Source organism: Giraffa tippelskirchi, chromosome 6 (assembly GCF_054371585.1).
Source record: "Giraffa tippelskirchi isolate mGirTip1 chromosome 6, T2T-mGirTip1v1.2.pri, whole genome shotgun sequence".
In the NCBI taxonomy this organism is placed as follows: domain Eukaryota; kingdom Metazoa; phylum Chordata; class Mammalia; order Artiodactyla; family Giraffidae; genus Giraffa; species Giraffa tippelskirchi.
The window spans coordinates 100461803-100477889 of NC_137280.1; the positions used below are offsets into that span (position 1 = coordinate 100461803).

General features: G+C 38.5%; 1 protein-coding gene across 1 annotated transcript in view; it reads right to left on the bottom strand.

Moving 5' to 3' along the window:
* Positions 1–7192: 7192 nt before the first annotated feature.
* ADAMTS19 (ADAM metallopeptidase with thrombospondin type 1 motif 19) overlaps positions 7193–16087 on the bottom strand; it is a 256274-nt gene continuing 247379 nt past the window's right edge. Inside the window, exons 22-23 of the mRNA XM_081501839.1 lie at positions 9955–10132; positions 7193–7598 (exon numbers count right to left, since the gene is read on the bottom strand). Of these exons, the coding sequence (XP_081357965.1) occupies positions 7447–7598; positions 9955–10132 (330 nt within the window). The 3' untranslated portion in view covers positions 7193–7446. The remainder of the gene's footprint in view (positions 7599–9954; positions 10133–16087) is intronic.

The window sequence follows — 16087 nt, forward strand, 5'->3', positions numbered from 1 at the left end:
TATCCATAGTTAAAAAGCAAACTTCATTGGGATTGACATGCACACACTACTATATTTAAAATAGATAACCAACAAGGATCTACTATAAAAAATATTTTTAAAAAATCATAAAAAAGGCCAACTTCATTTTCCAGAATCCCCTTCTTTCTGTGAGTCAGGATTAGAAGTGGCTGAAAGAGAAATTGGCATGAGATTTGGAAGGCAAAATGGAAGCAGCACCCATTCATCTGAAATTCTTTTTTTCAATCAGATACAGTGACAGAGGCAGAGGCAGGTTCTAGATTGCCTTTGCTGTCCTGAGCTCCACATCCATTTCTTATTTCTAACTGTAGGCCTTGTTGACCATCAGGAAATAGATCCACTACCCAATATCTGGCTGTGGTCCTACAAAGGAAGAAGCTACACAGAGGCAACAGCATCTCATAGACGTCTTTACAAATCACTCCTTCATAGTTACACTTACCTAGTTGTGCCTGGCTGCTCAGACTGGTTGGTGACTGCTCTGATCCTTCAGCTCCTCTTATGGACCTTCACTTCCCCAGCTCTTCCTGCAGCTGTATGAGTTCAAATCTGCCATCCCCTAACACAGGTTTGGTGATTGAACCCTGGCAACTACCATACCAGAAGTGCTTCCAACGAACAGAATTTTACAAATGAACCCTGGAGTTAGTTCTGTGCTCTTGCCTGGAAAATCCCATGGATGGAGGAGCCTGGTAGGCTGCAGTCCATGGGGTAGCTAAGAGTCGGACACAACTGAGCGACTTCACTTTCACTTTTCACTTTCATGCATTGGAGAAGGAAATGGCAACCCACTCCAGTGTTCTTGCCTGGAGAATCCCAGGGACAGCGGAGCCTGGTGGGCTGCCGTCTATGGGATCGCAGAGAGTCGGACACGACTGAGGTGACTTAGCAGTAGCAGTAAAGGCCTTAATGACAAGTAGTAAGTGGGACACTGGTCATTCAGGGCAGAATGGTTATATAAACTGTTAGTGATAGTTACCTGGAGTGAAGTCCCTAGAGAAAGCAAGGTCCTGGGTTACAAAATACCTGCTGCAATAAAAGTTTTTCATAGAAACAAATAGACTAAGGACTTTGGGGTTGGATTCATTGCTTCTAAATCAGGTGGACAACTTAGAGAAAGAGATACGCCTGAGGTTTTACATTCACAGCTCAAGGTCTAAGTTGGGAACCAGAAAGCTTTTATGACTGCCTTGAAATAAAACCTTTTTAACTATATTACTGATGTCCTACCACCTGTGATATCTTCTAAGTCTATATTCAGATTCAAGTCCTGGAAGATCCAGAACCAGATAAAAAGTATGACTCCAAGGTGTTAACATACAGGCCAAAGGAATTACAGGATTTCACCAATTCACATTAACTGAAACCCAAGATATATGTATAGGAATGTTTTTAATGATATAAATTAGAGTAAAGGAAATACAATATTCTATTAATTGCTTTAATATGGGTTTACTAAGCTCAGATTCTGGATTCAAATTGTTAGTTCATAAGTCTGGGAGTAACTCTAACAGTAAGACTGAAAACTGGGCCCAATGGTGGTCTACACTGAATGAAACTGAGATACTAACATTTCCTTGCTATAACTTCCTTGTAATAAAGAGGAAAGTATACATCAGTTTAGAGAGATAAAAAAAACCACATAGATGTGCTCGTCTATGTGTTAAATTTGTCCCCTAAGAGGGTCCAAAGGGTATTTCCTTCACCAGGACTTGAAAAATACATTGGTGAAGGTAGTACTGGAATCCCTAAAGAACTTCATAGTAGCTGTTCTCTGTAAACCAGAAAGGACATTGCGAAATGCTGCCACAGAACAGAGCTTCTTGAATTTAATGAGGATGATGGAATTCTACAAGGGCATTTAAATTCCAGGGACCAGACGGGTATGGTTTAAGGGGTAAGCAGAGTCAAAAGGGTAAAGGTAAAGGTTTGACCTATGAAGATTTTTGGCATTGGTTAATTGATTATGAAGGCCAGAGTACTAAAAGAGATGAACATGCTACTAAAGTCTTATTTGATTTGTATAAGCATTTAATCTCTAGATTTAGTAAAATAAGTCTGACCTGAATTACCACACAGGGAATTCCTTTTCCTTGATCCATTCCATGTGACAGCAGGTTCACAGACCCAGAACTTTCTGAATAAAGAGGAGGCCATACTTTTAGAGGAAAGATTCTGTTGCAAATTCTCCAAAATTCATAATGTAAATCTAACTTCTAGTCTTCCCTGATGGGATGAGTGTACTGGGAAGAGGGGAATAATCAGACTTTTTGATGACTACTAGATTACTGACTCAGAATTGATACTAACTGCTGGTGACCTGAATTGCCACTGAAGTCCCACAGTCAGAGCAAAAGTCTATGGAAGTCAAACATTTTAATTAAGTTTTGGCTTAAATCGGTCTCATACTGAATCAGAGTCCCTAAATCTATTCGACGGTTATTTTTCTAATTCTAAAAGGTACATCTGGAGGAGAAATACTCAGAAACTGGCAGAATTCCTGCTTCACTGGTTAACTTCATGATCTGTAGAATGAGGGCTTTTATGGTAGTAATGGCACTGTCAGTCCCTAGAACTGGCCCTTACATACCAAAATCAGAAACAAAATCAATACAGTGTTCGTGAAGAGATGAGAATTACTTCTACCAAAGAGGATCTGAAGGATGCAGGAATGATAAATTCATTCATTCATTCTTTCACTCTTTCTGCCTATTGTCCTTACAGAAGATCGATGGATTTTGGAGAATTACACCGGATTATCACCAATTTAAACAGATGGGCGAGGGAAAAATTACACAGGAAGAGCAGACATTCTCAATTCCACCCCTTGATTCTTGAATTCATAAATCTAGATAGAAATATCACCATGTATAGGTTGATGAATCAGACCATACATAACAACTCAGAGGAATCAGACCATATATAACATCTCAGAGGCCCCCCCAAAATGTTTTCACTCAGCTGGTGCCAGAACAAAATATTAAAAAAAAAGAAGGCCATTGCATCATCTTGTTAGGCCATCTGCTTCAAGGTGATGGTGAACATGGTAGTACCAGAGCTACATGGGCATGAGTCTACTGCCACAGTTTTTACTGTAATATGAATTCTCTGAACAGAAACCATACTGTATAGAATACCCTAACTATGAACAAGGCGTTTGATAAGTTCATGGATGGTGTTTTGGCAGAAACTTTGCAGGCTGGGGAGGCAAATCCATACTAAGGGTAAGTGTCTATTTCTATGCGAACAAATCACTGCTTGTTTGGTGATTAAAGTGAACTGTTATAATCTTACTACAAACAAGACAATGGGCTAATCCTGCCATAGAATGGTGCCATGTTGGGAAATAATATTTTCTCTGCTATTGTTAGGCTGAGCCCTTGCAATGGCTGTAGCTGGAGGGGGTCTTGGTGAGTGGAAGGTCATGTTACTGAACCTATGCATAATCTCTAGTCTTGCCACTACTGTCTCTGTTCCTGGGCTCATGGGCAAGGACAAAGGTGGCTAATGAAAGAGACTGACCAACATACACAGAACTTGTCAACTTGTCCAACTGGTGATTAAGTCCTCCCTCCTGATAGTGCTCTTTGGTGAGCAGTCAAATGGAATGCAAGTTATTCACATACCTTTTCTTCAAAATTTCTTCATCACCAATTTTCAAACCATGCTCCTTCCAAGTCCTTGTCAATCCTGCAAAACATCTGGATTGTAGTTAAGATTACATTAGATCACTTTAATCACCAAACAGGCTGTGGACTATTTTCACAGAAATAGTCACTTACCCCGAATATGGATGTGTCTTGCCAGCCTGCAAAGTGTCTGCAAAATACCATCCATGAACTTACCAAAAGCCTCATTCACTGTTAAGGTGTTCCATATGATATATTGTTTCTTTTCAGGGAATTCATTTAACAGTAAAAAGTGTGGCAACGGACTGATGTTCTCTGAAATTTCCAGTATTAATCACCATGTTCCCCATCATCCTGAACAAATGGCCTGACAGAATGATGCAAGAATGCCTTTTCTTCCCCAAGTATTAAATTCTGGCATCAGCTGGGTGAAGACATTTTGGAGGTTCTCTAAGATGTGTAGGGTCTAATTCATTGATCAGTAAATGGTGATATTTCTGCACCAATTCATGGATTCAGGAATCAAGGGATGGATTAAGAATGTCTTCTCTAGAACAAAATAGAAAGCCCAGAGATAAATCCACACACCTATGGACACCTTATCTTTGACAAAGGAGGCAAGAATATACAATGGAGAAAAGACAATCTCTTTAACAAATGGTGCTGAGAAGACTGGTCAACCACTCATAAAAGAATGAAACTAGAACACTTTCTAACACCATACACAAAAATAAACTCAAAATGGATTAAAGATCTAAACGTAAGACCAGAAACTATAAAACTCCTAGAGGAAAACACAGGCAAAACACTCTTCAACATAAATCACAGCAGGATCCTCTATGACCCACCTCCCAGAGTAATGGAAATAAAAGCAAAAGTAAACCAATGGGACCTAATTAAACTTAAAAGCTTTTGCACAACAAAGGAAACTATAAGCAAAGTGAAAAGACAGCCTTCAGAATGGGAGAAAATAATAGCAAACGAAGCAACTGACAAAGAATTATGTCAAAAATATACAAGCAGCTCATGCAGCTCAATACCAGAAAAATAAACGACCCAGTCAAAATATGGGCCAAAGAATTAAACAGGCATTTCTCCAAAGAAGACATACAGATAGCTAACAAACACATGAAAAGATGCTCAACATCACTCATTATCAGAGAAATGCAAATCAAAACCACAATGAGGTACCATCTCACTCCAGTCAGAATGGCTGCTATCAAAAATTCTACAAACAATAAATGCTGGAGAGGGTGCAGAGAAAAGGGAACCCTCTTACACTGTTGGTGGGAATGAAAGCTAGTACAGCCACTATGGAGAACAGTGTGGAGATTCCTCAAAAACCTGGAAACAGAACTGCCATATGACCCAGCAATCCCACTGCTGGGCATACACACCGAGGAAACCAGAACTGAAAGAGACGCGTGTACCCCAATGTTCATCACAGCACTGTTTATAATAGCCAGGACATGGAAGCAGCCTAGATGCCCATCAGTAGATGAATGGATAAGGAAGCTGTGGTACATATACACAATGGAATATTACTCAGCCATTAAAAAGAATACATTCGAATCAGTTCTGATGAGGTGGATGAAACTGGAGCCTATTATACAGAGTGAAGTAAGCCAGAAAGAAAAACACCAATACAGTATACTAACACATATATTTGGAATTTAGAAAGATGGTAATGATAACCCTATATGCGAGACAACAAAAGAGACACAGATGTATAGAACAGTCTTTTGGACTCTGCGGGAGAAGGTGAGGGTGGGATGATCTGAGAGAATAGCATTGAAACATGTATATTATCATATGTGAAACATATCGGCAGTCCAGGTTTGATGCATGAGACAGGGTGCTCAGGGCTGGTGCACTGGGATGACCCAGAGGGATGGGATGGGTTGGGAGGTGGGAGCGGGTTTCAGGATGGGGAACACATGTAAACCCATGACTGAGTCATGTCAATGTATGGGCAAAAGCCACTACAATATCGTAAAGTAATTAGCCTCCAATTAAAATAAATAAATTAAAAAGAAAAGAACGTCTTCTCTTACTATGTAATTTTTCCCTCTCCCATTCCCCTACTATCTTCCATAAGATGTGTTGAAATTGACTGATTTTATATCTCAGCAATTAAACTAAAGGATACCCATAGTAAGGGACAATCTAGAAACAAACTGTGCCTTTTATGAAAATGAATGTGAAAATATTAATAAGGGAAGTCTTAAGAACTATGAGGATTTTGAGGCTTTATTCTACTTGCAATCCATCAAGTTAGCCTGCCACACTTTTAGGGCAGAAGACACTAAACTCCTGGGTTAGAGACAAAGAACTTTATTACTTACAGCAACAGCAGTAGCCAGAGAATCAGCATTTCTTGCACCAGTTCCCTGAGCCCCACTTCCCACAGGATGACATGAAGAGAGCCAGGCAGTACCTGCACATTCAGTAAACTGTGTTACAGGAGAGAGATCCTACTTTTACGGAACTTGAAACTTTCATAATGAGAAATAAGCATGTTTGCCCTTTGCTCCAAAACAGACACTATCTTTACCTTCCAAGGCTGTTCATTACACAAACATCCTTTAGAAGATACTCCAGAACAAAAGTAGACAGTGCCAAGACATGTGGAAATGTGAGAGACTCATGAAGAACTGCCTCCCAACAGGAAGTTTCACATATTTTATTGAAAAATCTAAGAAATCATGTGAATCATGTACAATATTTTCTCACAAGAAAACCTTAAACTGGTTATTAAACGTTTCACAGAATTGTAAAACTTTTTAATTTTTAAAAAGAAAAACACAATGAAACTACCACAGTATTATAAGTTTTTCGTTTTTCCTTGTTCCTAGGGAAAAGGCTGAAAAACAGTAAATTTTCTCATTATGATTTGTGAGGCTAAGTACTAAACTCTTATAAATCTGCTAAAAAGATACAAGGAAATGGGTGGATCAACACTTTCTTGTTCAAAATATTTTAAAAAGCTAAAATATAATGACAACATGTTAAAATAATACACATTTTTGTAGGATGTTACCATTTCTATAACGGTTTCTCTACACTATATCAACAGTGCAATGGTGATTCAGTGTAAATCATTACAGTGTTTCATTGTTACAATACTTGTGTTCAAGTACATGTTCATGAACATGATCAAAGCCCCTATTCAGACTTTTCTTTTCCATTATTAAAATAAGGTCATAATTACAGTAGAATTTTTCCTATGGATATCTCTAAATCTGAACCCAATGCATAATACATTCTCTAAAACCTGTTCAACACTATGAGGTTTGTTATGCTTAAACATCTCCTGCAGATTACAGAAAATGGGCAAATTCTGCATCAGGATACCAAAGGAAAAAATAATGATATCTCTCCATATATAACTAAACTATTAAGCTAAATTAGTATACATTCTGGATAACTCAATGGTATTGTCAGGGAGAGAGTAGCACCTTAGAGACAGTCCTAACTAAAAAAAAAATTGTTGAAAAAATTTTTTTAAAGTCTAAAGATCTTGGTTGGTTTTAGTTTTTCCCTTTTTATTTTTATTCTGGAAACTGGATCCGACTTATTTATATAAAATTATTTATGAAGCCATATAGTATAAATCAAAATTTTTGTAGAACCAAAGCAAACACCATATTGGATGTTTGGCAGGAAAAAAAATAAATTAATTAATTTGATTAAATTATATGTAATCTGATAATATTTGGTTTGAAAAACATGCTAGTGTGTGTGTTTATAAATAATGTAATTGCAAAGAGCTGTTAGCCAGCCAGCCTGCTAGAGGTCAACTCTTCTGCTGCAGCTTTTGGGCATAGAAGTCCCTGCACGTCTCACAGCAGCGCTGATACCACCGCATGTCCTGACAGAGGTTCTTCTCACGTATCACCCGGCAGTACACAGGCCACTGATCTCCCAGGCACTTGAAAGTCAGAGCAGCTGTGAAACAAAACACAGGGAACTTAATACATGCAGATAAACTAGGTATCATGAGTAGAAACAAACAACAATCATTTAAGTGGGGGGATTTTGTACACTCATGTTGACCCATGTACATAACCTTCCAGAACATAAAAGGTAGAGATAAACAAACACTCACACACACACTCTATAACAAAGGAGTAGAGTGAATGAATACTGGTCTTACTCATGAGCTTTTATAGACTTATTAAAGATAGATTTCCCAAAGCCAATGAGTGTACTGCAAATGGCTTTTAAGTTTCCATTTCACGACTTTTATTTAAGCTTCTTTTGGATTTTTAGTTGAGAAGATTGAAAAGAAAAATGAATGTGTTCAATATGTTCACCATTATAAGAATACAAATTAATAAGTGCTATTATGGATGAACTTGCAAAGAAATTGCAAAACAAAAATCTGCTTACACTTATTTCACATTCCTCGTTTCCTAGACAGCAGACTTGTCTAGCTGTGATATCTAAGAGTCACAATTTCAGGCATTCTTAAAATCAAGGCTGATTAAGAAAAGTGACTAAAATTTACAGCAATGAAGTGTTTGAAATGAGCTCTTGGTATAAAAAATTCAGTGAAGTAGATTCGGCCCCAGTGTTTCTGAAGAAATAGTGTGTTCTGGTATGTATAATAAAAGACAGTCTGCTGCAACTGCTTCTTTGCCACTATTCTAGTATGATTCATTATTTTACATTTAAAACCCTTAGATTTTTCCAACCACTGTGCTTCTATGTTTGGGGATGTCCTTCAAGAAAAAATAAACAGAGAAAATGGAGTTTTAATTTAATTCTTCTTTTAATTCATTATTTTCTGCACATTTTATGTCAAGAAGGACTCCAAATAATTGTTAGAGAAAGGGATTATGTTGCTTTTGAATACAAGGTTTTAGCACGTCTGCTCTAGGATTGCTTAACTTTTTGTCTTAACTAGTTTTAATTCTACTTGGACTGATTATTTCTTAGAAATGTTAATTATTTGGCTTAAAAAAGAGAATTTTTATATTTCCATGAAGGACCAAACTTTTCCATTTGATTGAATCTTATGCTTGGAGAAGTATCTATGACAATTTAGCTCTTTGAATTTTGGCAATATTATTCTGTATGATTTAACTGATCCCCTGGAGATTATACATAAAAATTAAAACTGATTAAAACTGAAGGTGTTCCCTCCTGGTAACCATCAGTTTGTTTTCTACAGCTGTAACTCTATTCATGTTTGTAAATAAGTTAATTTGCACCACTTTTTGAGATTCCACATATAAGTGATATTATATCATATTTGTTTTTCTTTGTCTGACTTACTTCACTCAGTATGCCAAGAGGGAGAGGGGAGGGGGTGGAATACATCGGGAGATTGGGATTGACATACACATACTACTATATATAAAATAGATAACTAATAAGGACCTACTGTAGAGTATAGGGAACTCTAGTGAATACTCTGTAATGGCCCATATGGGAAAAGAATGTAAAAGAGTGAATATATGTATATGTATAACTGATTCACTTTGCTGTACTGCAGAAACTAACACAACATTGGAAATCAACTATACTACTATAAAAATTAATTAAAAAAAAACAACAGAAAATGTTAAACAAATGAACCCAGTGACATCCAGGCAGCAGTGCTATTAAAAGCTGCTAACTGTCACAAAAATAAAGGCTAATGCATTCATGAATACTTTTATGCAAATACAGGATATATTACTTAAAATACATACTCTACTTCTTGATGATGTATTAGACTGACAGTAACTGAGAATATATGTGAAAGCATTTTATAACATAAAACTATGTAAATCAATGCTACTAGTATTTATTTATATGTAATATTATGTCCTTAAAGGTGAAAAAATCAGTACCTTTTGTTCAGTGGTACCTGCTCTCTTTGAAAGTGAGTTTTTTACTCTTTAACTCTCCAAAGGATAATTTGTACCCAGGATCACAAGGAAGGCTAATAACAATGAAGAGATCCAAGATACACACTACAGCTTCACCTTTCCACCAACATTACCTTAACTGAGGGTTCTGCCATGGTCAGAATAAAAAATATGGTTACATCCTCCAACCCTTTTTAGGCTGATCTTGAGTGATATGGCCTTCGCATTTCCACAGCCTGGCTCTGAAGTGACAGCTCAGGAATGAAAATAGTTTTCATTTGAATTACATGATCATTTGGACTACATGGGTGAATAGATCCAATTTAGTCAGAAGCAAACTAATTAGTATAGATTGATAACGAAGCTTTAAAGTGATACATAAAACAGAAGAAGCCATGATCATTTCTACATCTGTTAAAATCACTCCCTTTTTTTGATCTGCTTACCCAGCCTGGGTGATGTTATAGTATTTACATTAATCTTCTCATTGCAAGGCTGAAGGTGGCATGGTCTGTACGCTGCAGGTTTTTCTGAAGAAAAACATTCATTTCCATGTCTTCCTGTGATCTTATGCATGCACTGAATAACACGGGACTGCATTCCTTTGCCACAGGTAATTGAGCACTAGGAGAGATACAAGGTTTTGTCAACTGTTCTTTCTGTTTCCTTCTTCTGGGCTGTGAGTCACCTTTTCCTTATATTTGTTAAAATTGAACATGAACCACAACATCTAGGGTTGATGTAAAACAAGGGTCAGAAACATTGCTGCTCATAAGTTGGACACAATGCAGTTTAGCACACCTAGCTGACCTAAGGCAGAGCTTTGAGTGATGAAGGACACAGGCAATTAAAGAGAAGATGAAGTTATGCAAACTGTTATATGTAGAATGAATAAACAACAAGGTCATACTGTAGAGCATGGGGAACTAGATCCAGTATCCTGTGATAAATCATGATGGAAAAGAATATGAAAAGGAATGCATACATATGTATAATGGAATCACTTTACTGTACAGCAGAAACTAATACAATAGTATATAAATCAACTGAACTTCAGTAACATAAAAATGAAAAAAAAGTTTGAGAGTATGACTTGGGAAAGATAGTGGGTGATACCAGTAACACACTTGGACTGATAGTTTTTAAAGTTTTAATATCTAGTTTGCAACAAATGACTTGCTGTTCTTTAATTTAGTCACTGATGCTTGACAGTTAGATATGCCCAACTGTGGCGCTGTGTAGATATGCATCAACTGTGGGAGCTGTTGATGGACAGGAAGTCCTGTTGTGCTGCAGTCCACGGGGTTGCAAAAAGTCAGACATGACTGAGCAACTGAACTGAAGTGAACTGTGGGTTGGTTCCTCATTATAATCTTTCAATGTATTCATCCACTCTGGCCTTAAAATGTTTATTAATAACATCAACATGGCAGAATTCCCTGGTGGTCCAGTGGTTAGGATGCCACGCTTCGACTGTTGGGACCTGAGTTCAATCCCTGGTCAGGGAACTAAAATCTTACAAGCCTTGTCAAAAAAAAAAAGAAAAAATCAAATGGTGTATCAACCTGATGTGTTAATAACTGCTATGTCTTAGAAGATTGCTGTTGTTGTTTAGTCACTGTGTCTGACTCTTTTGTGACCCTTGGACTGTAGCCCTCTAGACTTCTCTGTCCATGGGATTTCCCAGCAAGAATACCAGAGTGAATTGCCACTGCCTTCTCCAGGCAATCTTCCCAACCCAGGGACCAAACTCACATCTCCTGCATTGGCAGGCGGATTCCTTACCACTGAGCCACCTAAGAAGTCCATCTTAGCAGATAACATGGTATCTAAAATTGTGCAAATATTTGAAAATCTTGTATTTTTCTAGTAAGACAGCCTTTTAAAGTATCTTATGTAATGTAATGTACATTACAGATAATGTAATGTACCTGTATCTCAGCTAAATATAGTTTGTTTTTATTTGTATGTTATTTCAGAGAACATATGTAATGTACAATGTTTGTTTATTAAAGAAGTCTCTTGGGTCCATGTATATCACTAGATGTAATTTGTTACACAAATAAGCTGAGGTCTAGCTGAATGAGAAAATACAAAAATTACATGTGAGAAAGGGAATGTGCTTGTGTTTTGAAAATACTTATTTATTTACTAGTTATATTTTCTTTGCAATTAAGATTTAGTCATATTTGGCCAAATAGTTCTTAAAAACTTAGATCTATTTAAAAACATGATCTCAGCATATTCTACTTGAAAACTGGTCAATACTTTCTGATTGTCATCTTTTAGATATGTAGGCACAAGTTTTATAATGCTTGTTTCCCTTCGTATTTTACCAAGTCATTATTAGGATTGCATTTTCTTTGCAAGAATTTTCAATTCTTTCTCTACTATCATCCTGGGTTCCAACACTTTTTATTTTCATCAGCAGAAGCATTCTACACAAACCCTTGTCACCTCAAGTCTGTCTGCTACTGTTCACTTTGTCTTTAGCCTCCAGCCTTCCAATCAATTACAAATACTAACACAGAATATGTATTCTTTTAAAATTGCTCTATATACATAACCTCCTTGGAAAAACTTCAATTATTAAGTTGTCCATTGCCTAAAAGATAAAGCCCAGTATCCTCGAATGTCCAGCCCGGCATTTATCTACCTCCTCAAATTTAATTTTCTACCTCTCTGCTTTAGGAATCATTTGCTCTATAAATCACTAATCATGTCCATGTACTTTCTACTCCCACAACTAGAACCATGCTCATAGGATTCCTTTCCAGATGTCTGGCCTCTTTTCAAATCACAATCTCAAATGCACTACCTTCACAAAGTGTTCCACAATTATCCCAGCTACTCATGCATATTTATGCAACATTTATGGTTTAAATCCATATACCTATCTATCTGAGGCTATCCCTTAGAATCACTTGGAAAAAAAAAATCCTTTTAACTATAGATTTTAAGGCCTAGAGTTTCTAAGGCAGGAAACAGATGGAGGATGAAGTCTGGGAATATACATTTAAAGAAAAAAATACCTAGGACATTTTGCTGCACAGCCTGAGTTTGGGAAACACTGGTCAATAGTATGTGTTCTACATTTGATGTAGCCCAGTTTGTATTACTTCTTATCTCTGATTAATGTCTTTTCATGCATCTAGTGTGTCTCATCTGCGGCAGCACACTGTGCGCAGCCGAGAGGAACTACCCTGGGCCTGAGGTCAGGGGTGGCGGCCAAGAGGAGCTACTGCGAGTCAGAGGTAAGGGGCGGCGGCTGCGCTTTGCTGGAGCAGCCATGAAGAGAGAACACGCGTCCGAGGTAAGAGAAACCCAGGTAAGACAGTGGGCACTGAGAGAGGGGATCAGCAGGCAGACAGGCTGAAACTACAGTCACGGACAACTAGCCAATCTGATCACATGGATCACAGCTTTGTCTAACTCAATGAAACTAAGCCATGCTGTGTGGGGCCACTCAAGATGGACGGGTCATGGTGGAGAGGTCTGACAGAATGTGGTCCACTGGAGAAGGGAATGGCAAACCACTTCAGTATTCTTGCCTTGAGAATCCCATGAACAGTATGAAAAGGCAAAAAGATAGGACAATGAAAGATGAACTCTTCAGGTCGGTAGGTGCCCAATATGCTACAAGAGATCAGTGGAGAAATAACTACAGAAAGAATGAAGGGATGGAGCCCAAGCAAAGACAACACCCAGTTGTGAATGGGACTGGTGATAGAAGCAAGATTCGATGCTGTAAAGAGCAATATTACATAGGAACCTGGAATGTTAGGTCCATGAATCAGGGCAAATTGGAAGTGGTCAAACAGGAGATGACAAGAGTAAACATTGACATTCTATGAATCAGTGAACTAAGATGGACTGGAATGGGTGAATTTAACTGAGATGACCATTATATCTACTACTGTGGGCAGGAATCCCTTAGAAGAAATGGAGTAGCCATCATAGTCAACAAGAGTCCGAAATGCAGTACTTGGATGCAATCTCAAAAACGACAGAATGATCTCTGTTCGTTTCCAAGGCAAACCACTCAATATCACAGTAATTCAAGTCTATGCCCAGACCAGTAACACCGAAGAAGCTAAAGGTGAACAGTTCTATGAAGACCTACAAGACCTTCTAGAACTAACACCCAAAAAAGATGTCCTTTTCATTATAGGGGACTGGAATGCAAAAGTAGGAAGTCAAGAAACACCTGGAATAACAGGCAAATTTGGCCTTGGAGTACAGAATGAAGCAGGGCAAAGGCTAATAGAGTTTTTCTAAGAGAACCCACTGGTCATAGCAAACACCTTCTTCCAACAACACAAGAGAAGACTCTACACAGGGACATCACCAGATGGTCAACACTGAAATCAGAATGATTATATTCTTTGCAGCCAAAGATGGAGAAGTTCTATACAATCAGCAAAAACAAGACTGGGAGCCGACTGTGGCTCAGATCATGAACTCCTTATGGCCAAATTCAGACTGAAATTGAAGAAAGTAGGGAAAACCACTAGACCATTCAGGTATGACCTAAATCAAATCCCTTATGATTATACAGTGGAAGTGACAAATAGATTTAAGGGACTAGATCTGATAGACAGAATACCTGATGAACTATGGATGGAGGTTCGTGACATTATACAGGAGACAGGAATCAAGACCATCCCCAAGAAAAAGAAATGCAAAAAAGCAAAATGGCTGTCTAAGGAGTCCTTACAAAGAGCTGTGAAAAGAAGAGAAGCGAAAAGCAAAGGAGAAAAGGAAAGCTATACCCATTTGAATGCAGAGTTCCAAAGAATAGCAAGCAGAGATAAGAAAGCCTTTCTCAGCGATCAGTGCAAAGAAATACAGGAAAACAATAGAATGGGAAAGACTAGAGATCTTTTCAAGAAAATCAGAGATACCAGGGGAACATTTCATGCAAAGATGGGCTTGATAAAGGACAGAAATGGTATGGACCTAACAGAAGCAGAAGATATTAAGAAGAGGTGGCAAGAATACACAGAAGAACTGTACAAAAAAGATCTTCACGACCCAGACAATCACGATGGTGTGATCACTCACCTAGAGCCAGACATCCTGGAATGTGAAGTCAAGTGGGTCTTAGCAAGCATCACTACAAACAAAGCTAGTGGAGGGGATGGAATTCCAGTTGAGCTATCTCAAATTCTGAAAGATGACGTTGTGAAAGTGCTGCACTCAATATGCCAGCAAATCTGGAAAACTCAGCAGTGGCCACAGGACTGGAAAAGGTCAGTTTTCATTCCAATCCCAAAGAAAGGCAATGCCAAAGAATGCTCAAACTACTGCACAATTGCACTCATCTCACACACTAGTAAAGTAATGCTTAAAATTCTCCAAGCCAGGTTTCAGCAATACGTGAACCGTGAACTTCCAGATGTTCAAGCTGGTTTTAGAAAAAGCAGAGGAACCAGAGATCAAATTGCCAACATCCGATGGATCATCAAAAAAGCAAGAGAGTTCCAGAAAAACATCTATTTCTGCTTTACTGACTATGCCAAAGCCTTTGACTGTGTGGATCACAATAAATTGTGGAAAATCCTGAAAGAGATGGGAATACCAGACCACCTGACCTGCCTTTTGAGAAACCTGTATGCAGGTCAGGAAGCAACAGTTAGAGCTGGACATGGAACAACAGATTGGTTCCAATAGGAAAAGGAGTACATCAAGGCTGTATATCGTCACCTTGCTTATTTAACTTACATGCAGAGTACATCATGAGAAATGCTGGGCTGGAGGAAGCACAAGCTGGAATCAAGATTGCCGGGAGAAATATCAATAACCTTAGATATGCAGATGACACCACCCTTATGGCAGAAAGTGAAGAAGAACTAAAGAGCCTCTTGATGAAAGTGAAAGAGGAGAGTGAAAAAGTTGGCTTGAAGCTCAACATTCAGAATATTAATATCATGGTATCCGGTCCCATCACTTCATGGCAGATAGATGGGGAAACAGTGGCAACAGTGGCTTACTTTATTTTTGGGGGCTCCAAAATCACTGCTGATGGTGACTGCAGCCATGAAATTAAAAGACGCTTACTCCTTGCAAGGCAAGTTATGACCAACCTAGACAGCATATTACAAACCAGAGACATTACTTTGCCAACAAAGGTCTGTCTAGTCAAGGCTATGGTTTTTCCAGTGGTCATGTATGGATGTGAGAGTTGGACTATAAAGAAAGCTGAGTGCCAAAGAATTGATGCTTTTGAACTGTGGTATTGGAGAAGACTCTTGAGAGTCCCTTGGACTGCAAGGAGATCCAACGAGTCCATCCTAAGGAGATCAGTCCTGAGTGTTCACTGGAAGGACTGATGTTGAAGCTGAAACTCCAATAATTTGGCCACTTCATGCAAAGAGTTGACGCATTGGAAAAGACCCTGATGCTGGGAAAGATTGAGGGCAGGAGGAAAAGGGGACGACAGAGGATGAGATGGGTGGATGGCATCATCGACTCGATGGACATGGGTTTGGGTGCACTCAGGGAGTTGGTGATGGACAGGGAGGCCTGGTGTGCTGCGATTCATGGGGTCACAAAGAGTCGGACACGACAGAGCAACTG